The sequence below is a fragment of the Eptesicus fuscus genome, chromosome 16 (genome assembly GCF_027574615.1).
Source record: "Eptesicus fuscus isolate TK198812 chromosome 16, DD_ASM_mEF_20220401, whole genome shotgun sequence".
In the NCBI taxonomy this organism is placed as follows: Eukaryota; Metazoa; Chordata; class Mammalia; order Chiroptera; family Vespertilionidae; genus Eptesicus; species Eptesicus fuscus.
The window spans coordinates 24,579,307-24,599,273 of NC_072488.1; the positions used below are offsets into that span (position 1 = coordinate 24,579,307).

The 19,967-nt window shown below is 50.8% G+C and overlaps 1 protein-coding gene across 2 annotated transcripts in view; it reads left to right on the plus strand.

Moving 5' to 3' along the window:
- LOC103305423 (protein kinase C epsilon type) overlaps nt 1–19,967 on the plus strand; it is a 159,309-nt gene that overhangs the window by 132,622 nt on the left and 6,720 nt on the right. For both annotated transcript variants that reach the window (XM_054727958.1, XM_054727959.1), the window contains 2 exons: nt 3,856–4,044; nt 7,948–8,094. In XM_054727958.1, coding sequence (XP_054583933.1) covers nt 3,856–4,044; nt 7,948–8,094 — 336 coding nt within the window. The remainder of the gene's footprint in view (nt 1–3,855; nt 4,045–7,947; nt 8,095–19,967) is intronic.

The following is a 19,967-nucleotide window of genomic DNA, read 5'->3' on the forward strand; positions in this document are numbered from 1 at the left end:
ACTGAGCAATACCTAGTGTGATATGATTCAGATATAAGACATAGCCTATCACACATACTTAATAAAAATGGTCTTGAGGGTTGTGACACATGGAAGATGGGAAGAAAGCACCAGTCCCCATTAAGCATTGCCCGTGGTGGATAGGTGTGTTAGAACACTTAGACTTCTTTTCCTTTCAGTGGGCATTGTTTGAGCACCTGCTAGACACAAAGCAGTGTGGGGAGAAATAATTGACCTAGACAATGGTCACTCTTCTAAAAGAACTTTTGGTCTAGCGGGAGTGACAGGTAAGTAAACAACTAATTAAGTAGAATCAGTTGGTACAAGAAACACAAGATGGTATCCTCAGGGATCAGGGCAGGCTTTCTGGAGCACCTGGTGAATGATTTGAGTTGTAAAGAATTAGCAGGATTTCCTTTGGTGGTGGGGATGGGGAACATTCCTGAAAACAATAGGGAGGATTGAGTGGGGGTGGGCAGGGGAGGAGGTTCAGCATCCCTGAGCTATGAATCCTTTAGGGCAGCTTTGTTTCTAATCTGGGTACTTCCCGGATTCAGCCCACAAATCTGGCTCTTAGTAATGGTTTGTTGAGTGAATATATGAATGAGAACTTGGGACACTCCAACATGAGCAAAGGCGAAGGGATAAGAACATTCTTGGCCTTTTTAAAGAAAGGAAAACAGTGTAGCTAGAACAGGATTTCTTAGTGCTCTTAGCAATGAATGAGATTAGAATAAAGGACCAAGGAAGATGGTCTTTATCCTGTAGGACCTGTGGACCCATTTAAGGGCTTCCAAGTGTAGAAGGGTCATAATCAGACCTATCCCAGGAAGTAGATGGGCATCAGCCATCTGGATCAGAGGGCAGAGTGAGAGGGAAGGACAGTTGAGAAACTGCCTGGGGAGGGTCTGGGAAGTAAGGATCAAGTAATAGGTAAGTTCTCATTAAAATGTTTATCTTTTAAGAGATTGGAAGAGTAGAGATTTCAGTCAGTCTCTGCTAGTGTGTTCCCCTAGCAGGGGAATACTAGGAATTTAACCTTCAAGGAGAAATCAGTGAAAGCCACGGCTCTGCACTGGGACCCACTCTTCAGTATCTTCCTCATTCATCCTTTATCATCAGAATGCTTGGTTCCAGTCCCTCTGAGTTGATGCCAGAGTCAAAGGGTTGACAGCCTAGTGTAGTGTTAAGGACCCAGCCCAAGACAACCATTCACTTTCTGATGAACAAAACACCCACACAACTTTCATGAAAGACACTCCATTGGCGAGACTGACAATGAACAACTCTGATTTAAGAGGCCCAGACATTCTTCCTTCCCATCTACACTTGTGCCCACTCTGCAGAATCACCACTACCTGTGAGGTGGCTAATAGTCCCTGGTCTTATGTGGTCACGTTACAGCTGATAAAAGATACTGCTTCCTTCAGCAAGGGCTGCGGGGAAGGTTCCGTGGAAGTATACCTCTAACACACTTAGCACAGCAGGCACTGGGTAATAAATGGGGCTCCATTGTCTCTGCTGCTGGGTTGTGCACTCAGGTGGGCAAAGCATAGACCTGAGAGTTGAGATCCCAGGCCAGATTTGACCACTAATGCCCTCATGTGACCTTGATCAAGTCACAGGATGTTTTGACCCTCGGGTTCTTCACCTTTCAAATGGGAATAACAATTTCTGCCCTACCCACCTCATCAAGCCAGTTTGAGAATCTAATGAGATTAAAGCATGGAGCATGAATATGCTTCAGAAATCATAAGCCTGTACTCAAAGAGGAGGGGCTGTGAGGTGCCAGGCTAACCTGAAACCAGAGACACCTTCTGAGGCACTAGCTCTGCCCCAGGGCTTCTCTTTCCACCATGTGCCCTTGACTAACTCCCATCACACCCCCTCTTCTTTCTCCACGCCCAGCCCCCACTCCCCAGGGATGGCAGCCAGCCCTGGGTAATGCTTGATGTCATCAGACCCAATGCCTGCCCTTCTCTTCTACCCCAGCTCTGACCCACTCCAGGGGTTGGCTGCCACACTGGGTGCCCTCCCATGGCGTGCAAAGCCTGGCCCTTCTCACCAGCTTCATCACAGATAATGAGGGCCAAGCCTAAAAGGAATTTTACAAAAGATGCCACCCAAATGGGAAGGCTCTGGAAGAGGCCTGGGGAAGGGTGGGCAGGGCCACTGTGTGGTTCCCACAGCGCCATCCTATCTGAGCATACACAGGCCACCTGGAGGCCACTTCCCCATCACCCTGCTGGGGCTTAGAACTCAGTAGAGCCACCTCCTGGAGGCTGGAGGGTGGCCTCCTTAGCACTCAGAGTCCCCTGAGCCAAGGAGAGAAAGGAGTGCCCAGTAAGGCAGACACAGTGGGCACATGTGACAGCCAGTCTCCTGAGTGTTAGAACTGGGCTGGTCTCAAAAGAATTCTAGAACCCCTACCACCTGCTTACGTATAGATGCCCTAGACCCTAGGGAGATAGCTGACCATGAAAAAATAACTGAAATCATGGTAGTATGTGGGAGGTGCCTGCAAATCTTAGGGACAGGTAAGGGTCTTAGGGTAGGAGAAAAAGGGGAGACTCGAGAAAGATTTCTGGAGGAGATGATGGTGAGACTCAAAAGATTTCTTGAAGGACAGAAACTGGCGATCCTGTAGTGAGACAGGTTGGGCTGCTGCATTTTTCAAGGTTGGGGGAGGCACTGGTTTGGGCTTTGGCTTTGGCTTTGGCTTTGGCTTTGGCTTTGGAATGGAGCGGCATTACTGGCTCCTCAGGCCAGTGGCGCCTGTAACTCTGGTCTCTAACAGATACCATGTGCTAACCCCTGGGCTCAGATGCCAAGGGTACTCACCAAGCACATTACCAGCCCCATATCATTTAGAGTTGACTGTATTTGCTTATATTCCTTTTCATTTAAATTTAAAAGATTCCTAGAACTTGGTTTTACTATTTTCAAAATCCAGGTCTTCTTACTTAACCCTAAGCCACCTGTAATCTCTAAAGGGGGTTTGGAGTCGACCACAGAAAGCCCATATACTGGGGTTGAGCCTCCTCTTCCCTCACTGTCTTGAAATCTGAGGGTTGAGCTGGAGTTATGTCCTGGAACAAGTTATCAGAGGTCACCTGTCTGAGGTGTCCCTGCAAGGCCATTAGACATGGCCTTTGCTATGTGGGGCACCTCAAATAAAAAGAAAGGGGCCTGGGGCTTTCTAGAGGCCGGTAAGTGAGGGGTTCATCAGCATGTGTTGTGGGAGTCATGAGGACATTGGAGATTCTTTCCTTGGAATATGCAAGAGCAAAGTGGTCCTTTATGATTAGAACACAGAAGAGTCGGGAGACTGACTGTAATTTCCTTTCCAAGAGCACAGGGCTCAGGTAAGTTCAACATCATGGTCATTTAAAGGAGACTGAGATTCTGCTCACCTTTCACTCCGTGAGCCATGCCTGGGACGAGTGTGAGGCAAGAGACCTGGACTCCCTACATGCAGTCACTTACAGCTTGCTTAGTCTGCGTCTTGCTCCTCTGACCCTGATTTTAATGTCAAAAATATGTTTTTTTAAAAACTTGGCTATAAACACAAGTCAGGAACTTCATCTGGGGCTCAAACAAAGAACCAGAGAAGTGTCCCCACTGGAGGACAGCCTGGAGGAATTGACCTTGGAGAGTGGATGGTTGACTCCCAACAGAGTGCCTCCCAAACTCAATTGTCACTGAATTTGCTGATGTCGAGTGACTTGGGGCTCTGCTCTGTGGAGGGGCAAGCTGGAAATGGGGGTTCCGCTCTGCCCAGGGGCGCTTGTGGCACAGGCGTGGCCGCGGGCGGGCATCTCTGCTGGGCTCTGACGCCGCCCGTCTCCTGGTCAGATCCTGCAGGAGTTGGAGTACGGCCCCTCCGTGGACTGGTGGGCGCTGGGGGTGCTGATGTACGAGATGATGGCTGGGCAGCCCCCCTTCGAGGCCGACAACGAGGACGACCTGTTTGAGTCCATCCTCCACGACGACGTGCTCTACCCCGTCTGGCTCAGCAAGGAGGCGGTCAGCATCCTGAAAGCTGTGAGTCCTCACCCTGCACCCGTTCCTGCTCCCCTGGCCTTCCCACCATCTCTGTTTCTTCTCACTCTGCCCCTTTCTCCTCCCTGCCTGCCCATGCCTCCCCCCTCCTCTGCCTGCCTCTCTGGGTCCACCTCTGCTCCCCCCGAGAGGAAGGTGTTGAGGGCCACCACCACTGCGAGGCCAGGCCCTGTTCCGGAGGCTGCTGCTGCGAGAACGGCCCAGCCCAGGACCAATTGCTCTGCTTGTGGGAAAAGGACAGTGTGTGTGTGTTTCCTGGGGGTGGGGGGCTCTGTGCCCCTCAGTGTCCTCCAGTGAGTGTTTCAATGGAGCAAAACCAACTCAAATTGCTCTGGGATCACCCCTGCTGCTTATGCTCCGGGCTGAACCCTCCTTCCATACCTGCCACCATGGCCTGTGATGGGGAAGGGGGAAGAGGAGGGGAGGGAGGGTGGGAGAGCCCTGTGCACCTGTGTCCATGACGGCATTGCTGTGGCTGAGGAGCTGGTCAGAAAAGAAGTGTCCACTCAAGCTCTATGCAGCCACGCTGGATTCAGACATGTAGCAGAGGGACAGTCCCCGCCCCTCCAGATAATCCCTCACATGTGAAAACGCTTAGTACTTGCTCAGGGCAGCCATTTCTACAACCTAAGACACTTGTACGAGGCAAATAAGTGATTACCTACCGCCCTGGGAAAGCCGTGGAAGCTGAGGTGCAGGGATGCTAAGCAGGCCAGTTTCCTTCCCCTGGGCTGAGGCAGGACCATGGCGACAGCCCAGGAACCGGGATGTCCGTGCTGGCTTCTTTCGTCCGTCAGAATGCCCCGGAGTTCAGTAGTTGGCATCCCACAATCGCAAAATTTGCCACATCCAAGTTCCCTCTTTCCCATGCTTTACTTCTCTTGTTCTTTTGGTCATCTCCCATTACGTACCTAGTTATATGTATTTTACCAAAAGAATTCTATCCCGATCATAAATGGAAAATCAGTATCATTTGCCATAACTAATTAACATAATTCATCATATGAAAATGTCAAAAAGATCTCAAATTACCTTGTAGCTGTCTAGGGGGACACATTTCATATTTAGGAAAATGCCACATCAGAGCATGATACTTTTTGCTGTCGCTGGTTTTTTTCCCTTCCTCTGTCCCTCACCTCATTCTTTTCCTCCCTACCTTTCTCTCCCGCACCCTTTCCCGTCCACTTACTTCATTCAGCTAATATTGAGCAACTCTGTGTGGAGGGCCTCCAATGTGCCGGGCGCTGTGCTAGTGCGTATTGGTGAATCTAACAGCCATCGGCCCTTCCAGGAGAGCTTACAGCCCCACGCGAGAAGTGGGCAACAAATAGAAAGTTCATCCATGCGTGGCCATAGTTGGGATAAGATCGGTGAAAGCAAGTAGAGCATGTGTATTCACTCCTTCATGTATTCAGCACATACTTATTGAGCATCTCATCTGTGGCAGGCCCTATGCCAGGTGCTGGCTAAGAAAAACCCTAGGCAGCCAGGACACCAGCCCCGCAGACCTGGTCCCTCACCCCAGGCTCTGAACACCAGCCCAGCACACCTGCCTCTGCCTCCCGGCCAGCACCCCCGCTGACCCCTTCATTTGGATGACCCAGAGCAGTGTGGGTGTCTGGAGATATTTTTAGTTGTCACAGCTTGGAGCAGGGGATGCTACTGGCACTCGTGAGTCCAGGCCAGGAGTGCAGCTCAACATCCTACAATACACAGGAGGGCCCCTGTGACAAAGAAGTATCCGGTCCGAAATGTCATTAGCACAGAGGTTGGAAACTTTGACCTACAGACATTCAGAAGCTCGAGATCGCGCCTGTGCCGCCCGTTGGGGAGGGTGAAGGCACCGCCCTCGGGAGAAGAGCCTCTGGCTCAGGGGCGGCTTCTCCGTAGCCTGGATCCTCCATCCGACCCCTCCCGGAATGGGAGGACAGGAAGCTCAGAGGAAGTGAGGAGCCGTCTTCCCCTCCCTTGACCTTGGAACGCTTCACTTCCTCACATTATCTCTTGGGTCTGGGGCCAGGCTAGGTTTTCCATGACTCTGGCCACGGAGTTGGGTCTGAGGGCCGTGGCCTGTGTGAAGGTGGCGCAGAACCTAGTGAAGGCCATTGCATCATAGAGTTACACACATCACGCCCTGGGCAGCAGTACATGCCGGTCCTGCTGCTTCCCTCCCCCACCATTGTGCCAAGGCCCGGCCTGCAGCCCCCGGTTCAGTCGTTTCAGTGTAGTGAGTGCGCAAGAGGGGCCAGTCACTGGGAGCATAGGACAGATCCCTGTGTCACGGAGCTTACCAAGGGAAGGAGATGTTTCCACAGATTATAATGTAAGTAAACGAGAAACATGAGGTCCCAGGTCTCCACAGAGCGGGGAATCTGGGGAGGCTTCACAGAGGAGGCAGCCTATTGACTGGCTCTTAGAGCTTGCATAGGCCCTGAAGAAGGGCCTCTGACCAGGCGGAAAAGGATGCAAAAGGCTAGCAAGCTAGACTGAGTTGAAACCAAGGAGTTTCTGTTAGGGGTGTGGACTTTATCTGCAGGTGATAGGAAGCCATCAGAGGTGCCAGGGGTCACCTCTGCTGACTTTGGTTAGAAAGATGAAGTGTGTTGGTACCATTCCTAACGCACATCTGCCCACCACCCCTTTACCTTCTTAGCCATGGCTCTGGCCCCGCCAGTAGCATTTGGTCTGTGCCCATGTGCTTTGGTTTCAGGGGCACCAGGCAAGAGATAGCAGGAGGCTCTCCCAATCTTTCTTGCTGATGAAGCCTGAAATTCTACTGTTATAGATTTATTCCTTGGATTCATAGTTTGTCCTCTTAAATACAGACATAGCCTTCACCCTATGAATTGTGATTGTCTCTCCACATGCGCACACATACATATCCCAACACCTTTATTTTGAGTGGCTGTCAGAAATTTTTCCACTTACTAGCACTAATTTTTTTTTTTCAAGGTTATATTGTTACTCATGGGTACAGGCCAGGAGCAAGTATTGTTACTCGTGGGAAGGCCAGCAGATATTAATTTATCTGCTCAATTAAATTAATATTTGCCATCAGGACTGACTCATTTAATAGGAATACGTTCTCCTGGGGGGGTGTGTGTGTGGTGGGGGAGCCCAAGACACCAGCCAAAAAAAATGTAAAACCCATCAGTGTGGTTTTTATGGACAAGCATTGAGAAGCAATATGCCTTTTTTCTTTTTTGTTTTTGTTTTGTGTGGGGGTTCTTGTTTGTTTGTTTGTTTGTTTGTCTTTTGATCCACATGCATGTTTTGTGCTAGAGATTCAAATTCAAATCTTTAAAAACTGGGAGGGTCCAGGTCCAGAAAAAGGAAAAAGCCAGGGGGTGCCTTTGATAATTTACCTTAATGTGAGCAACTGATCCTCCTTTCGCACTTCAAAAAGGACTGTTGACTCTCAGTGTAAATGGGTTTATCAGACCTCAGTCTCCCCGAGGAGAAGACTTGAGAATCTGAGGGAAATCAGGGAGTTAGGAAGAGCCTGAGCTTTTAATCCCAACTTGGTACCTTGCTGGCTGTTTGACCTTGGCCAAGTTAATTAACCTCTCTGTGCCTAGACTACCTCACTTATAGAATAAGGATAATAATAGTAGCTCAGAGGGTTGCATTTGGCTGAAATGAATTTACACACACACACACATACACACACACACACACACACACACACTGTGTTTAGAATGGTGGTTGGCAAGTAGTAAGTTCTGTATGAGTTCACAAGGACCCTGAAGCGAGAAGGCCCTAAACGTGCGGAAAACAGGCTGGGGAGGTGATGCTGAAGATGTTGCCTTCGCTGAGTTCTGTCTTTCCCTCGCAGCCTGTGCCTGTCGGGCTTTTGTCACTAATTCTGTGTCCTCATCCCTGCAGTTCATGACCAAGAACCCCCACAAGCGCCTGGGCTGTGTGGCAGCACAGAATGGCGAGGACGCCATCAAGCAGCACCCGTTCTTCAAGGAGATCGACTGGGTGCTCCTGGAGCAGAAGAAGATCAAGCCACCCTTCAAACCTCGAATTGTAAGTAGGGCCCAGAGCTCCTCCCACCCCGAGGGCTGGGCCTGGGGACCGTGCGGAGGGAAGATGGTCTGGGCACATCTCACAACCAAAATGACAAGGCACGAGGGCGCCAAGACGCTCCCTAAGAGAAAGCCTCTGCCGCCCTAAGAGTTTACTGTAGCAAATGTGCAACCTGCAGCCGTCACCAAGATGAGGATTGACATGGGACGCAGAAGAACATTTTTTTACTTTAACAGAGATTGACTTACTTACTTTGATCAGAAGTTGCAAATGGTACTAGCTCTCCATGTATGGTAGCGATAGAAGGTTTCTTTATAAATAAACAGGTTTGTTTTTTAAGTGAGTCCACTTAAAGAAAAACATTAACTAAATGATAGTCACAGGCATTATGTGGAACTAGCACAGAGCGTGAAGTTGTGACTCAGTGACTGACATTTGGGGACTGTCCCCTGACGGGCCAGTTCTGTACGAGGCCATTTCCTGAGGCCACATCAGAGATCACCTGTCCCCTCTGTCCCATCTCCCTTCCGACTTCTCTCCAGCCTCAGCACACACTTCTGTCCAGGTTCTTAGGCCTGTTAGGGTGATGCCAGTGGGGGGGGGGGCGGGGGGCAGGGGGCGGTCAGTGAAGGGTGTTTGAGCTCAGAGGTTGGAACTAGTGAATCTGGGCTTGAAGCAGAGCCAAGACCGGGTCCTGGCAGTGACCTTCTGCTGGAAGGGGACAGGGTTGGCGCTGCTCTCCTTGAAGTTAGTAAGAACACGTGTGCACATGTATGTTTGTATATGGGGGAGGTATTATCTTAATTCTGTTGGCTTTTAGCATGATGAGGCTGAAGAAAATGTGGGTAGCCAGCTGACTTGCGTACTGGGAGTGAAGAAAGATGTGTAATATAGGAATTTACTGGGCAGAAGCCCCAATCAGTCCTGTTACCCCACATTGTCAGATGACCCCTCCTTCCTCACTACCAACTACACAGATGAGCCTCATGTGCTCTGTGAATCATCGGAGAGGGTTCCATTATAGTCCAGAAGGTTTTCTGAGGAGTGATTATTGATACTGCTGTGCTTCTCAGAAATGTTACCTTAGTGCGGATGGGGTAACTCTCAGCTAAAGGGCATGGTCCAGGCCTTAGCCAGACGCCAGAGTCCAGAGCATGGCAGGCTGACGGTCACTCGAAACTTAGTCCTGTCGCCATTCTTCATTTGCCTTCTCCTTTGGTTTCATGATTTTTCACCAGCTAGCACACAGCTGGGAACAGGCTAGATTTAGGTTCACCTCCTTTCCCAGTTAACATCATCCCCACCCCTGCCCATCTCCCCCATAGCTCTGGGGCCTGCTGTGCATGCCAGCTTGCTAAAGGCTGCCTCCCCTGCCCAGGGTCTGTGCAGGTGGCCTTGACCCTGACAAATGAGAGGAAGTAAGAACCGGGGGCCAGGCACAGGAGGAGGACCTAGAGTCTTGATCTGAGGGTGACATGCTAATTTAGGCTTAATCTAAGTTAATCAACCCAAATGAAATTGGGAAGTAGAGCCAAATAAAGAATCCAGGCCCGACACACAGGAGGAACCCAGTACAAGATCAAGGACTGACTGGCCAACGCAAGTCTACAAAATGAGTTAAACCTCAATTTGAACTTCAGGTCAACAAAACGATTTAAAGCTAAGCTTTCGGAGGGCTGGGGCAGGGCTGGAGGAGCAGCCCCTTCCTGTGGCTTGGAGGGTGGAGAGGACAGGGCAAGCCCCCAGGGACCCTCAACAAGGGGTATGCAGGGGAGAGGGCCTGGGACGGCAGAGGCAGGCAGCAGGTCTTGCTGCGAGGCCACATTTTTGCTAAGAGGCCGCACGGAAGCAAGCAGTTAGGAAGGTCTTTTTTTTTTTTCCCCCAATTTTTTTTTATTAAGGTATTATATGTATACATATCTTACCATTGCCACCCCCCACCCCACTCCCATATATGCCAAAAAGCACCTGTAAGTTTTTAGGTGTGGATGCATGGAGAAGAGTCTCTCCCTGACATAGAACAGGTGGTAACAGTGCGCAAACCCCGCAGAGGAGAATGCCCCGAGATTTCGGGAGGCTGAGAAGCGCTGGTCCCCAAAAAGCCCTAACAAAAACAGAACTGAGGGTTTCCTCACTGGGGCTTCCACTCTCTGGTCTGAGCTCTGAGCCAAGTGAAAGTGCAGACCGGGGAGGAGTGACCCTGGAGCAGTCCCTGGCCTCCCAGAGTGAGGGAAAGGTGTGGGGCAGGTGTGAGCTTTCTGCAGGCCGGAGGAATGGGAGACAAGGAAGGAAGGAACCAAGAGGCCAAGCATGTGGCAGGGATCCCCATGCCGCTGTCCCTGGCCAGGAGTGCAGGTGCTCCTGTGGGCACAGGTGTGAGGGGGCCCTCAGGTACCGGCAATAGGAGTACTTCCCTGGGTCAGGGGTTGAAACCAGCTGGGGCCAGGGGGGACTTCCTCTCCCCCTGGAGCTAAGGGACCTATGCTCTCCTTCCTGGGCCCCTCCCCCAGAGAACCCCCACCTGGAGCAGAGAGCAGTACTCCGCGTGCTGCCTTTGCTGAGGGGCTCCAGTGGGCTCAGAGGCCCTACCACCCCTGGGTAGGATGGCGGTGAAAAGGGGCAGGGGCTGTCAGGGGCGCCCACAAGTCTTCAAGTGTCAGCCTTCCCGAAGCCCCATGTAATCACTGCCTTGGAAATACCTTCTGTGCACTCACCCTCCACAGACCACCCGAGCTATCCTCGCCACCTGGGGGCAGGGGAGAGGATATTTATTCGGTTGGTTTCAATTCAGCCTGAGGAGAGAATGAGAGCATCTGAAGGAAGGCGCTAAAAAGGGAACCTTACTTGGCACAACAAGGCATTTCTGATCACATTTCCAGCTGAATGATGTCCATCCTTACAGAGTTCTCAACGACAGGTCTCGAAAGACTTAAATGATTCAAATATCTGATCACATTAAATCCTTCAGACTAGAGATTTCTCTTTGGAGAAATATCAAAATCGGGACAGAAAAGAATAGTCCTCATCTGGTTAGCATGTTGGAAAGGTGTCCCCAACCTGCCCCTAAGTTGAAAGTTCTTTCTGAAAAAGGTTAACACCCCGACCCTGAGTCATCAGGGGGCTTGTGGATAGCAGAGGTGAATTTTAAGTTGCTTTAAAGCCCACCACTCTGATGACTATACTGTACTTCTCATCTCTGAAAGCCTTGCAGGACCAATGTGAAAACTCACGTAAGGCTTTTATGAGCCTCCTCCCCCTGCCCCCGCAGCCGCTCCCTGACTCAAGATTAGCTCTTGTGGGGGTGGGTGCCTGCCTGGCTCAGAAACCCCCAGTGAGGATGGCTCTGGGCTCCATAAGCAGGGCCAGCCTTTCCCTCAGCCAGATAGATCTTTGGCCATTAGAGAGACCCCGGGAAGCTGAGGTCTGTCCACAGAGCCATCTTCTGTTCATGAGGCAGGGAGTTCTCTCACAGGACAGGATTTCAGAGACTTGAGGATGCATCAGGTGCCTTCAGGGAGAGCCGGGGGAGAGAGGTTCTGACAGAGAAAATGAAGGAAAGCTGGTTTGGAGGCTCCCCTTGGGAAGAAGTAGCCAGGCTAGCGGGTTGCAAGCAGCCATGGTTAGAGTGAGGGTCTTGGATCTTAAGGACGGACTTCAAGTAAAAGGAAAGACTGTGAGAAGGGGAGGCACGTCTGAGCAAACATCACCAGCCTTGCCATTTGGCGGTGGCCTTGAGAAGGCAGTGCATGACTTAGCAGACAAGGAAACCAGGTGCAGACACCTGGTCTGGGCTGACGCTCCCCGGGGCATCCGGTCAAGGGCCTGGGACTGTGAGGGAGCTCTCTCCTGTCCTGGGCTAGTTCCACTCACTCCCTCCTTTCGGACATCACACCCAAATGCCACCAATCCCAGAAACCAGCTGGGTAGCTACTGAACCTCCTACCAGCTGGCTGTACTGAACCTGAGCGGGGGGGTGTCTGTCTGAGTCAGGAAGGGGTTGGTTTTGCCTGGTGGTAGATGGTGGAGATGAAGCTGGTAAAGGCCAAGTCATCCAGTCTAGGATCTATGAAGAGCCAAGATGTAGTGACATGTTTTCTAGAGTCCTACCCATTCCCGCTCCCACCACACAGTTGGCTGCTCTCCCTGGCAGAGCCTTCTGGTGGGCACGGCGGGTCTGTACTCTGCCAGGCTGGCGCAGCTGGAGGCAGGGGTCCCTAGATCACCCCACCGGGGCTGAGCATGTGGGGGGTGGGCACAGCTCCAGGGCCTGATTCCCGTCCCCTCCCCCGGCTTCACCCTCTGAAGATAGCACCAAGGAGATTGTCCAGATCCACAGCTGGAATTTGGCCTCTGGTCAGGTTCTGTCACATACCTCCACTGGCTGCTGTCCCCTCCAGGCCTTTGGCTTCTTGAGATGTTTGCTAAACGGAGATATCTGCTCCCTGGCGCCTGAGCCTCGTCTAACCCCTGGCCTGATTCCCCGCTGTCATTAGTTCACTGGGTTTCCTGCCTTCAGGTTTATGTGTGCTCCTTTGCACCGGCCCCCACCCCAAAACACTTTCAGTGCCCCCCCGTTTCCACATGATTTTCCTCTCGCTTATCCTCCAGCTGTATTTTACATTCCCCCTCCTCCACTTTCCCTTTCATCCTCCTCCTGTCCACTCACACACTCTAGTGATGTTGTACAAGTCACATGCATCAACACTAAACCAAAGCCTTGGTGCTGCCAGGCACTAAAATCCATGTTCCGGGGTGGCTGGCTTCAGAGCCAGGACACAGAGTGGGTGGCAGGCACCCAGCAGTGGGTCGGGGAATGGAAAAGCCAGCAAGGCTGGAGCCAAGGCCTTTGATGTCGGAGGCTCCCATTGGGAAGAAGTAGTCAGGACAGTGGGTTGCAAGGAGCCAGGGAGAGAATTCATTGGTCTATCCCACTGGGGATTGGGGTGCAAGGTGATGGCCTCATCTGGTTGCCAGTAAAAGTAGCACACTTAGCTTTTATGTTCCTGGTGGGTTCACCTTCTTTGGGACCATGGAGAGCAGAAGTGATATGTTTGATGTGGTTGAAGGGCGTCTTCTGACCTTGCGGATCTTGGAGGTATTTTGTTCCCTCCTAGCTTCCCTCCTGCATACTCCTCCTTTCCCCACTCCATTTCCTCATTCAAAAAAAAAAAAAAAAAAAAGCATTAGGCTCTGAGATTATGGCTCCCAGGACTTTGGGGGAAGCCAGTGGAGGAGAGGGAGATCTGTGTCCCAGAAACCTAGCTGTCCTCAGAGAAAGCCAAAGGCAATGAGGGAAATGCTGGCCGAGTAAACTTCTCTTTGTGTGCGTGTTCTCTCTTTTCAAGTTTGCTTCAGTGTGAATGTCCCTCTTTAAGGTAAGGCCTCCAGAGTGGGGAGTCTCTCCAGGTAGGTGAGCCCTCAGGCCTGGTGACATGGAGGCCCCTTTCAACCTCATGGTCCGTGTTCATCCAGCCATCACACTGCATGGCGGGACGCCCAGGGAGGCCTTTCCTGCATGCTCCTGCATGACTGGGCTGTGCTGGGAGGAAACGGGGAAGTGGGCCTGAGACCCTCACACCCTCACCAACTTCGTGGCCTGAGGAGGAGCCCTGCTGAACAGGCAGCCCGTCCCCTAAAGTCAGCCCCCTTGCCCAGGGACCACCTGACGGCGTGGACCACAAAGACAGAGCCCAGGTGACCATTGCAGGCTGTCCCCATCCTCCACCTGGCAGAGCAGAAGCAGGACCCAGACAACTCCTGAGCCCATCAGTTACGACAGCCCCCGACTGCTCATGCTGTAGTGAGAGCCTTTTTTTAAAAAAAATATATTTTTATTGATTTCAGAGAGGAAGGTAGAGGGAGAGATAGAAACATCAATGATGAGAGAGAATCACTGATAGCCCCCACCAGGGATTGAACCCCGCAACCCGGGCATGTGCTCTGACCGGGAATCAACCCATGACCTCCTGGTTCATAGGCCAACGCTCAGCCACTGAGCCACGCCAGCCGGGCATAGTGAGAGCCTTTAGCATCCAAGAGGCTGCAAGGTCCCTCAGAGAGCTGGGACTCTGATGCAGGGCTGGAAGGCACAGGAAAAGTCCAGGGACCTGTTTGTGGTAGTTGGCCCAGTGGTGGCTTGGTACAGTGAGCATGGTACTGGCTTTGACCTCAGAGAGACTGGGGTTGAGTAAAATTGCTCTCACAGGAGAGCCATGTGAACCTGAAAATTCACTTCAACCCCAGACTTCTGGCCTCCCTGAGCCCCCCGATCTCCTTACCTATGAAATGGGAATGAGAATACCCGCTCCCAGAATCATGAACAAGCCCGAGATACTTTGTTCACTGTAGATTCTCAGTACATTTCAGTTCCTCTCTCTCCATTCACGACCCTACACCCAGCCTGTTAAAGCCCCTCTTCCTTTCATCCTGAGACTCCCAGAATTAACACTTCAGGAATGCAGGAGGCGGTATGAGGTTTGGAGGCTGTAGAATCAGATGCAACCAGGTTCTAGTTTGTAGGCTCTTGGGAACGTCATCTCTCTGAGCCTCAGTCTGCCAACCCATAGACTGGGAATAGTAGTATCTACCACACTGCGTTGCTGTGAAGAGTAAAAAGCTGAATTGTGTGAACTGATTAGACAGTCCTTGATGTATAGTGAGCACCGGGATGGTGTGAGGCTGATAGCGATGGAGACAGTGGAGGTCTAGGCAGAGGGAGGCTGCATGGAGCAATATCCCTGTTCCAAAGGGGTGAAGGGGCCAGGAGTTCAGATGAGTGAGGACCCCATGCTGTAACAGAAATACTTGAGGAATACTAGGTCATAGGGTAAATCTAGGACTTGACTTTGGGAGGGGAGTCTTGAGGTTTGGTAGAGGACAGAGGGGAACAGATGGCATGAAGAAGAAGCCTCCCCAGACAGGCTGGGAGGCAGGGCCTCTGTGTGTCACGAGGACCTCTTCCCACCTGCAGTCTTGGAGAAGATCCTGACCAGGTAGGGCCACTTGAACAGTGCCCTCCTGCCCATCTCTGCAGAGAAGACTAAAGGGTGGCCTGACAGCCAGGAGTGGAGGGGCAGTAGTCAGAGGCTGAGTAACGTGCATCAAAGTAAAGCAGAAAGAGCATTAAACCTTCCCCATGGAGGGGCTTGGTCCTCTAGCCCTGAAGCCAAGAATTTGCTCTTCGAAGGTTGCAGGCACCAAGGGATCTTCTACAGGCTGATCAGGTTCCCCCTGCCCACCCCAACCTCCAAGTCCAGGACCTTGATTCTCCAGGGCGCTTCTGTCATGGAGAAAAGAAGCACTTGGAAACCCAGTTTTGCACAGGGGTGGGGAGGTGGGAGTGATTAGCACCCTGTTTACTCTCCATTGTGTGTGCTGGGGTAGAGGATGGTAATAATTGGAGATTTGGCCTAAACTTGACACTCATGTTGTTTTTGAATTCTGGGATTTTACAAACACACAATAGATTTGTGAAGGTTCATTAAGGTTCCACATCAACCTCAGTCTCTTCAAAGTGAGAAGACCTGGCCCACGAGCCTGCAGCCACTGAGCCTCCATGTTATTCTGGCTCCTCCTTGCTGGGACCTACTTTAATCGCAAAGTGGTTTCCTCGGAGCTCAGAGCTTGGATGTCAGTGGCTTATATCAGGTGAGCCCAGCTGGAGGAGGGGAGAGAATGGCTAGGACAGTGAAATATGTTTCTTGCCTTAAGTAGAGAGATGGGAAGATAAGCTAGAGTAGGGCTTATCAACTGAGATGACTTACAAAATAAACCAGGCCTTGACTTTGGGCATCAGTCCTTCTCCCCACAGCTGCTGGCCTCTCAACGAGTGTTGAAAAGTAGGAGGTCTTCCTGGAGAGGCATGGCAGGTCTAGGCTACACGTTCCCAGGTCCCTGGGATGTGGGTGTTCCCCCTGATGCTTCAGAGTACAGCCACCCCAAACATGGGATCCCAGGATTTAGCCCCAGCTGTGCCACAAGCAGTGAGTGAAGAGGAAAATGCTGGGCAGCGCTGGGTGCTGGTCCCTGCTGTTGGTATCTATGAGACCCTGAGCAAGTCCCTGAGTTTCTCTGCTCTCTTCCTGTAAAATGGGACCTTACACAATCCTGAAGATTTGTTCCAGCCATCGCCACTGCATTTCAACATGCTGGAGGACAGGGATTTGAGGGTTTTTAAAGTCAACGTGACTGTGATAAAATGTGCATAGAATAAAACTTACTCATTTCAAGTGTACATTTTGATGCGTTTTAACAAACTGATGCACCCACGTAACCCTGAGCACAATGAATAAATAGGACACCTCCAGCGTCCAAACAGGTTCCCAAGCGCCGCAGGCAGATCTCTTCTAGATTTTACGTACATGGAGCCGTGTAGTGTGCTCTCTTTTGTGTCTGGCTTCTTTCATTCAGCATCATGTGTTTGCAGTTTGAGAACTGTATTTTTAACTTTTTCTTAGGGAAAATTTCAAATATGTACCAAAGTAGAGAGAAAAATAGAGAGAATCCCCATGTGTCCATCACTCACAACAATTAGCAAGATCTGCTTACTCTGTTAGGGGAAGGCTTTTTCTTTTTTAAAAAATTATATTTTTTATTGATTTCAGAGAGTAAGGGAAAGGGAGAGAGAGACCAAAACATCAATGATGAGAAAGAATCATTGATGGGCTGCCTCCTGCATGCCCTACACTAGGGATTGAGCCCATGACCCAGGCATATGCCCTGACCGGGAATCGAACCGTGACCTCCTAGTTCACGGGTCAACGCTCGACCACTGAGACACGCTGGTCGGGCAGGAGGGCTTTTTACCTGTTAGTTTCACAGCTGCATCCTCGGCAGTGGCTCCTGGCACACAGTAGGAATTTACTCTGTGTTTGTGGAATGAATGGTGTAGATCTACAGTGTTTTTCCAGAGAATGTTTCTCTCTTAGCTCCATCTCTAAATTCTCTTCTCACCTTTTCTGGCCCAAGACTGATTCCAGGTTATGCCTGGGAATTTGGGGGCAACAAGATCCTGCATTAGGAAACCTGAAATCATTTAATGGTAAAAGGAGGTGGGTGACCTCATCTTGACTTGAGAGTGTTTGCAGTGTTTACAGTTCCTGTTTCAAAGGCAGCAAGCAGAGCAATAATGAACCCTGGGCCAAAAGAACTGATCTCTATCTAGAATGTTTTCATAAAGAAGGAGGGAAAATATTAGTAAGGGGAGGAGCAGGGCTTTGCCAGGGCCAGATTGCAGGTTTTCCTTTGGGTACCAACAGTTATCCCTGGAAAGCTAAATCCAACAGTAATAACACTGCTTTGAAAAGTAGCTCATAAATGAGCAAGGGCCCGTGTTAGAGGCAGAGCCAGGCCAGGTTTGCCATTCTGTGCCTGCCACATTCAGCGGGAGACATGGGTCCTGCCGCGGCACGTCTGGCTGTGTGGGGCCAGCTCGCTGCGGAGCCTGACTCAGGAGCTCAGGCCTCAGGCAGCCCGCGGCAGGCAGGGCACGGTCTCCTCCCGAGGCTGTTTATTCCTGGATATCCACACTGTGTTTTCCACACTTTTTCAGTTCCAGGCACCACTACTGAGTGCCCCTTTATCCTTGCTTCGGGGTCTACCCAACAGTGGGTTGTAAAATCAATTTAGTGTGCCACAATTTACAATTGCTAAGACTTGGAAACAGCCTAGGTGCCCGTCAGCAGATGACTGGGTCAGAAAACTATGGTACATCTACACAATGGAATACTATGCTGCCATAAAAAAGAAGGAATTCTTACCATTTGCTGCAACCTGGATGGAATTGGAGAACATTACGCTAAGTGAAATAAGCCAGTCAATGAAAGAAAAATACCACATGATCTCACTCATTTATGGATAATAATGAAAATTATAAACTGTTGAACAAAAAGATAGATACAGAGACAGTAAAGCATCAAACAGAATGTCAAATTACAGCGGGAAGGTTAGGGAGAGGTGGGGAAGATAAGAGATCAACCAAAGGACTTGTATGCATGCATATAAACATAACCAATGGACACAAAACTCTGGGGGGTGAGGGCATGTATGGGAGTGGGGTGTGGGGGGGCAATGGTAAGATATGTACACATATAATACCTTAATTTAAAAAATGGGGAAAAAATTTAGTGTGCCAGGTGCAAACTTTTAATGAAAGATAGGATAGGATGGGAAGGGAAGGGGAAGGGGAGGGAAGAGGGGAGGGGAAGGGAAGGGAAGAGGGAAGGGAAGGGAAAGGAAGGGAAGGGAAGGGAAGGGAAGGGGTAAAACATTAGACTAGAACATAGAATGCATCACACAGAGGAAAGGTAGTGTAGAGCTTACTGAATCTTTTCTTAGGGTGTTACAATGAGGTGCTGTGCATGAGGTCATATATAAAATGCATTTTTAACATTTGCTGATAATGGAAAGTTTTAAAGGGCAATGCCTCTCTTCACTCTGATGTCTAAGAAATGACCCCAAAAGGTGTCGTGGGAATGGCGGCCTCGTGCATGGCGAGGGGGACAGGGCAGAATGCAGTTGTTTGTTTCTTTCTTTGTAACACGGCAACAACACTCCTGGCAGAGCCACTCAGCGCTTTGCACACATGAACGCATTGACGCCTCTCGGCAGGAGGCAGGCCGCCACACGCCAGGGACAAGGGCCTGGGGGTCAGAACAAGCTGGATTCATTCCTGGCTCTTTCCTCCGGCTGGCGTGCGTGCACCTTGGGCAAGCTGGTTCCTAATCTTAACAGTGGGGGTTGTGGCCTCCAGTCGGGCTGTGTGTGAGGTTCAATGAGTCAGGCAGGTAAAGCACTTAGGAAAAGTGAGCTTTATTCTACTTTGCACATGAAGACACTGAAGCTGTGCCAAGCACTGTGGTGGTACTAGAAATACAAACCAGCAGCCACACAGACTAGTGGCCAAAACAGTGATGGAGTAAGTCAGTACCTAGTCACACTGACGAGGAGGCCAGGAAAGAGAGGCATGGGGCCATCCAGCTGCAGGAGAGGGATCAGCCTGGGTTGTGGGCGCCCCCCCACCCCCCACTTCTCCTCCCCCCGGAAGGGGCATTCCTTTCCCACATAGCAGTGCGAGACATTTCTCGTGAGTGGTCTCAGGGATGGTTTCCGAGCTCCATTGCTGCATTTGAGAGGGAAATGGACCCTCCTCTGCTCTTTCTGGTCTTAGAGGGTGGTGAGCTCACCAGTGTGAGAAAAACAATTGCCCTCTGCCTCCTCTGGGGACTCAGCAGCATCCATGTAATTAACTGGGAGCTTCCCAGACCGGCTGTGACCTGGGCATGACCAGTAATGGGAGATGCAGCCGGTGGGACTCACCCTGAGACGCCACTGTCTCGCCGGGGAGCCCAGATTCATGGGGCCCTTAGAGGCTTGGTGGCTCTTCACCTCTGCATGCCAGCAACCAAGGCCACCTTGCCACCACGGCTCTCTCCTTTGGACCAGGGATTGGTCGGAAACCAAGTGGCTTCCCATTTTTAAATGCCATGAGACGAATCATTTGTGCTTAAAGAGCAAAGGGGTCTTGATTTTCTGCTCCCCTAAAAGGTGGAAGCAACTTTTCCAAATAGAGTAGAGGTCACAAACTGGAGAATTATGCAGCCCATTCATTTAAAAATTACGAGATCTGACATGAGTCTTTGATATCATCCTCCTGAACAAAATGAATCTCTCCTAACATGAGGAACAAGGTAATTTTCCTCCTAACATGAGTCTCTGCTATCATTCTCCCGAATAAGATGGAAAACGTGACCGTGGCTGGTTGACTCGCAGTGGATTTAACCACACTCCCAAAGAGTGCTGGCGGGGCCAGATGTGAGCTTTGTCAGAGTGCTGTTTGTAGAGGGCAAGGTAAAGGGTTCTGAGCCTGACCCCGT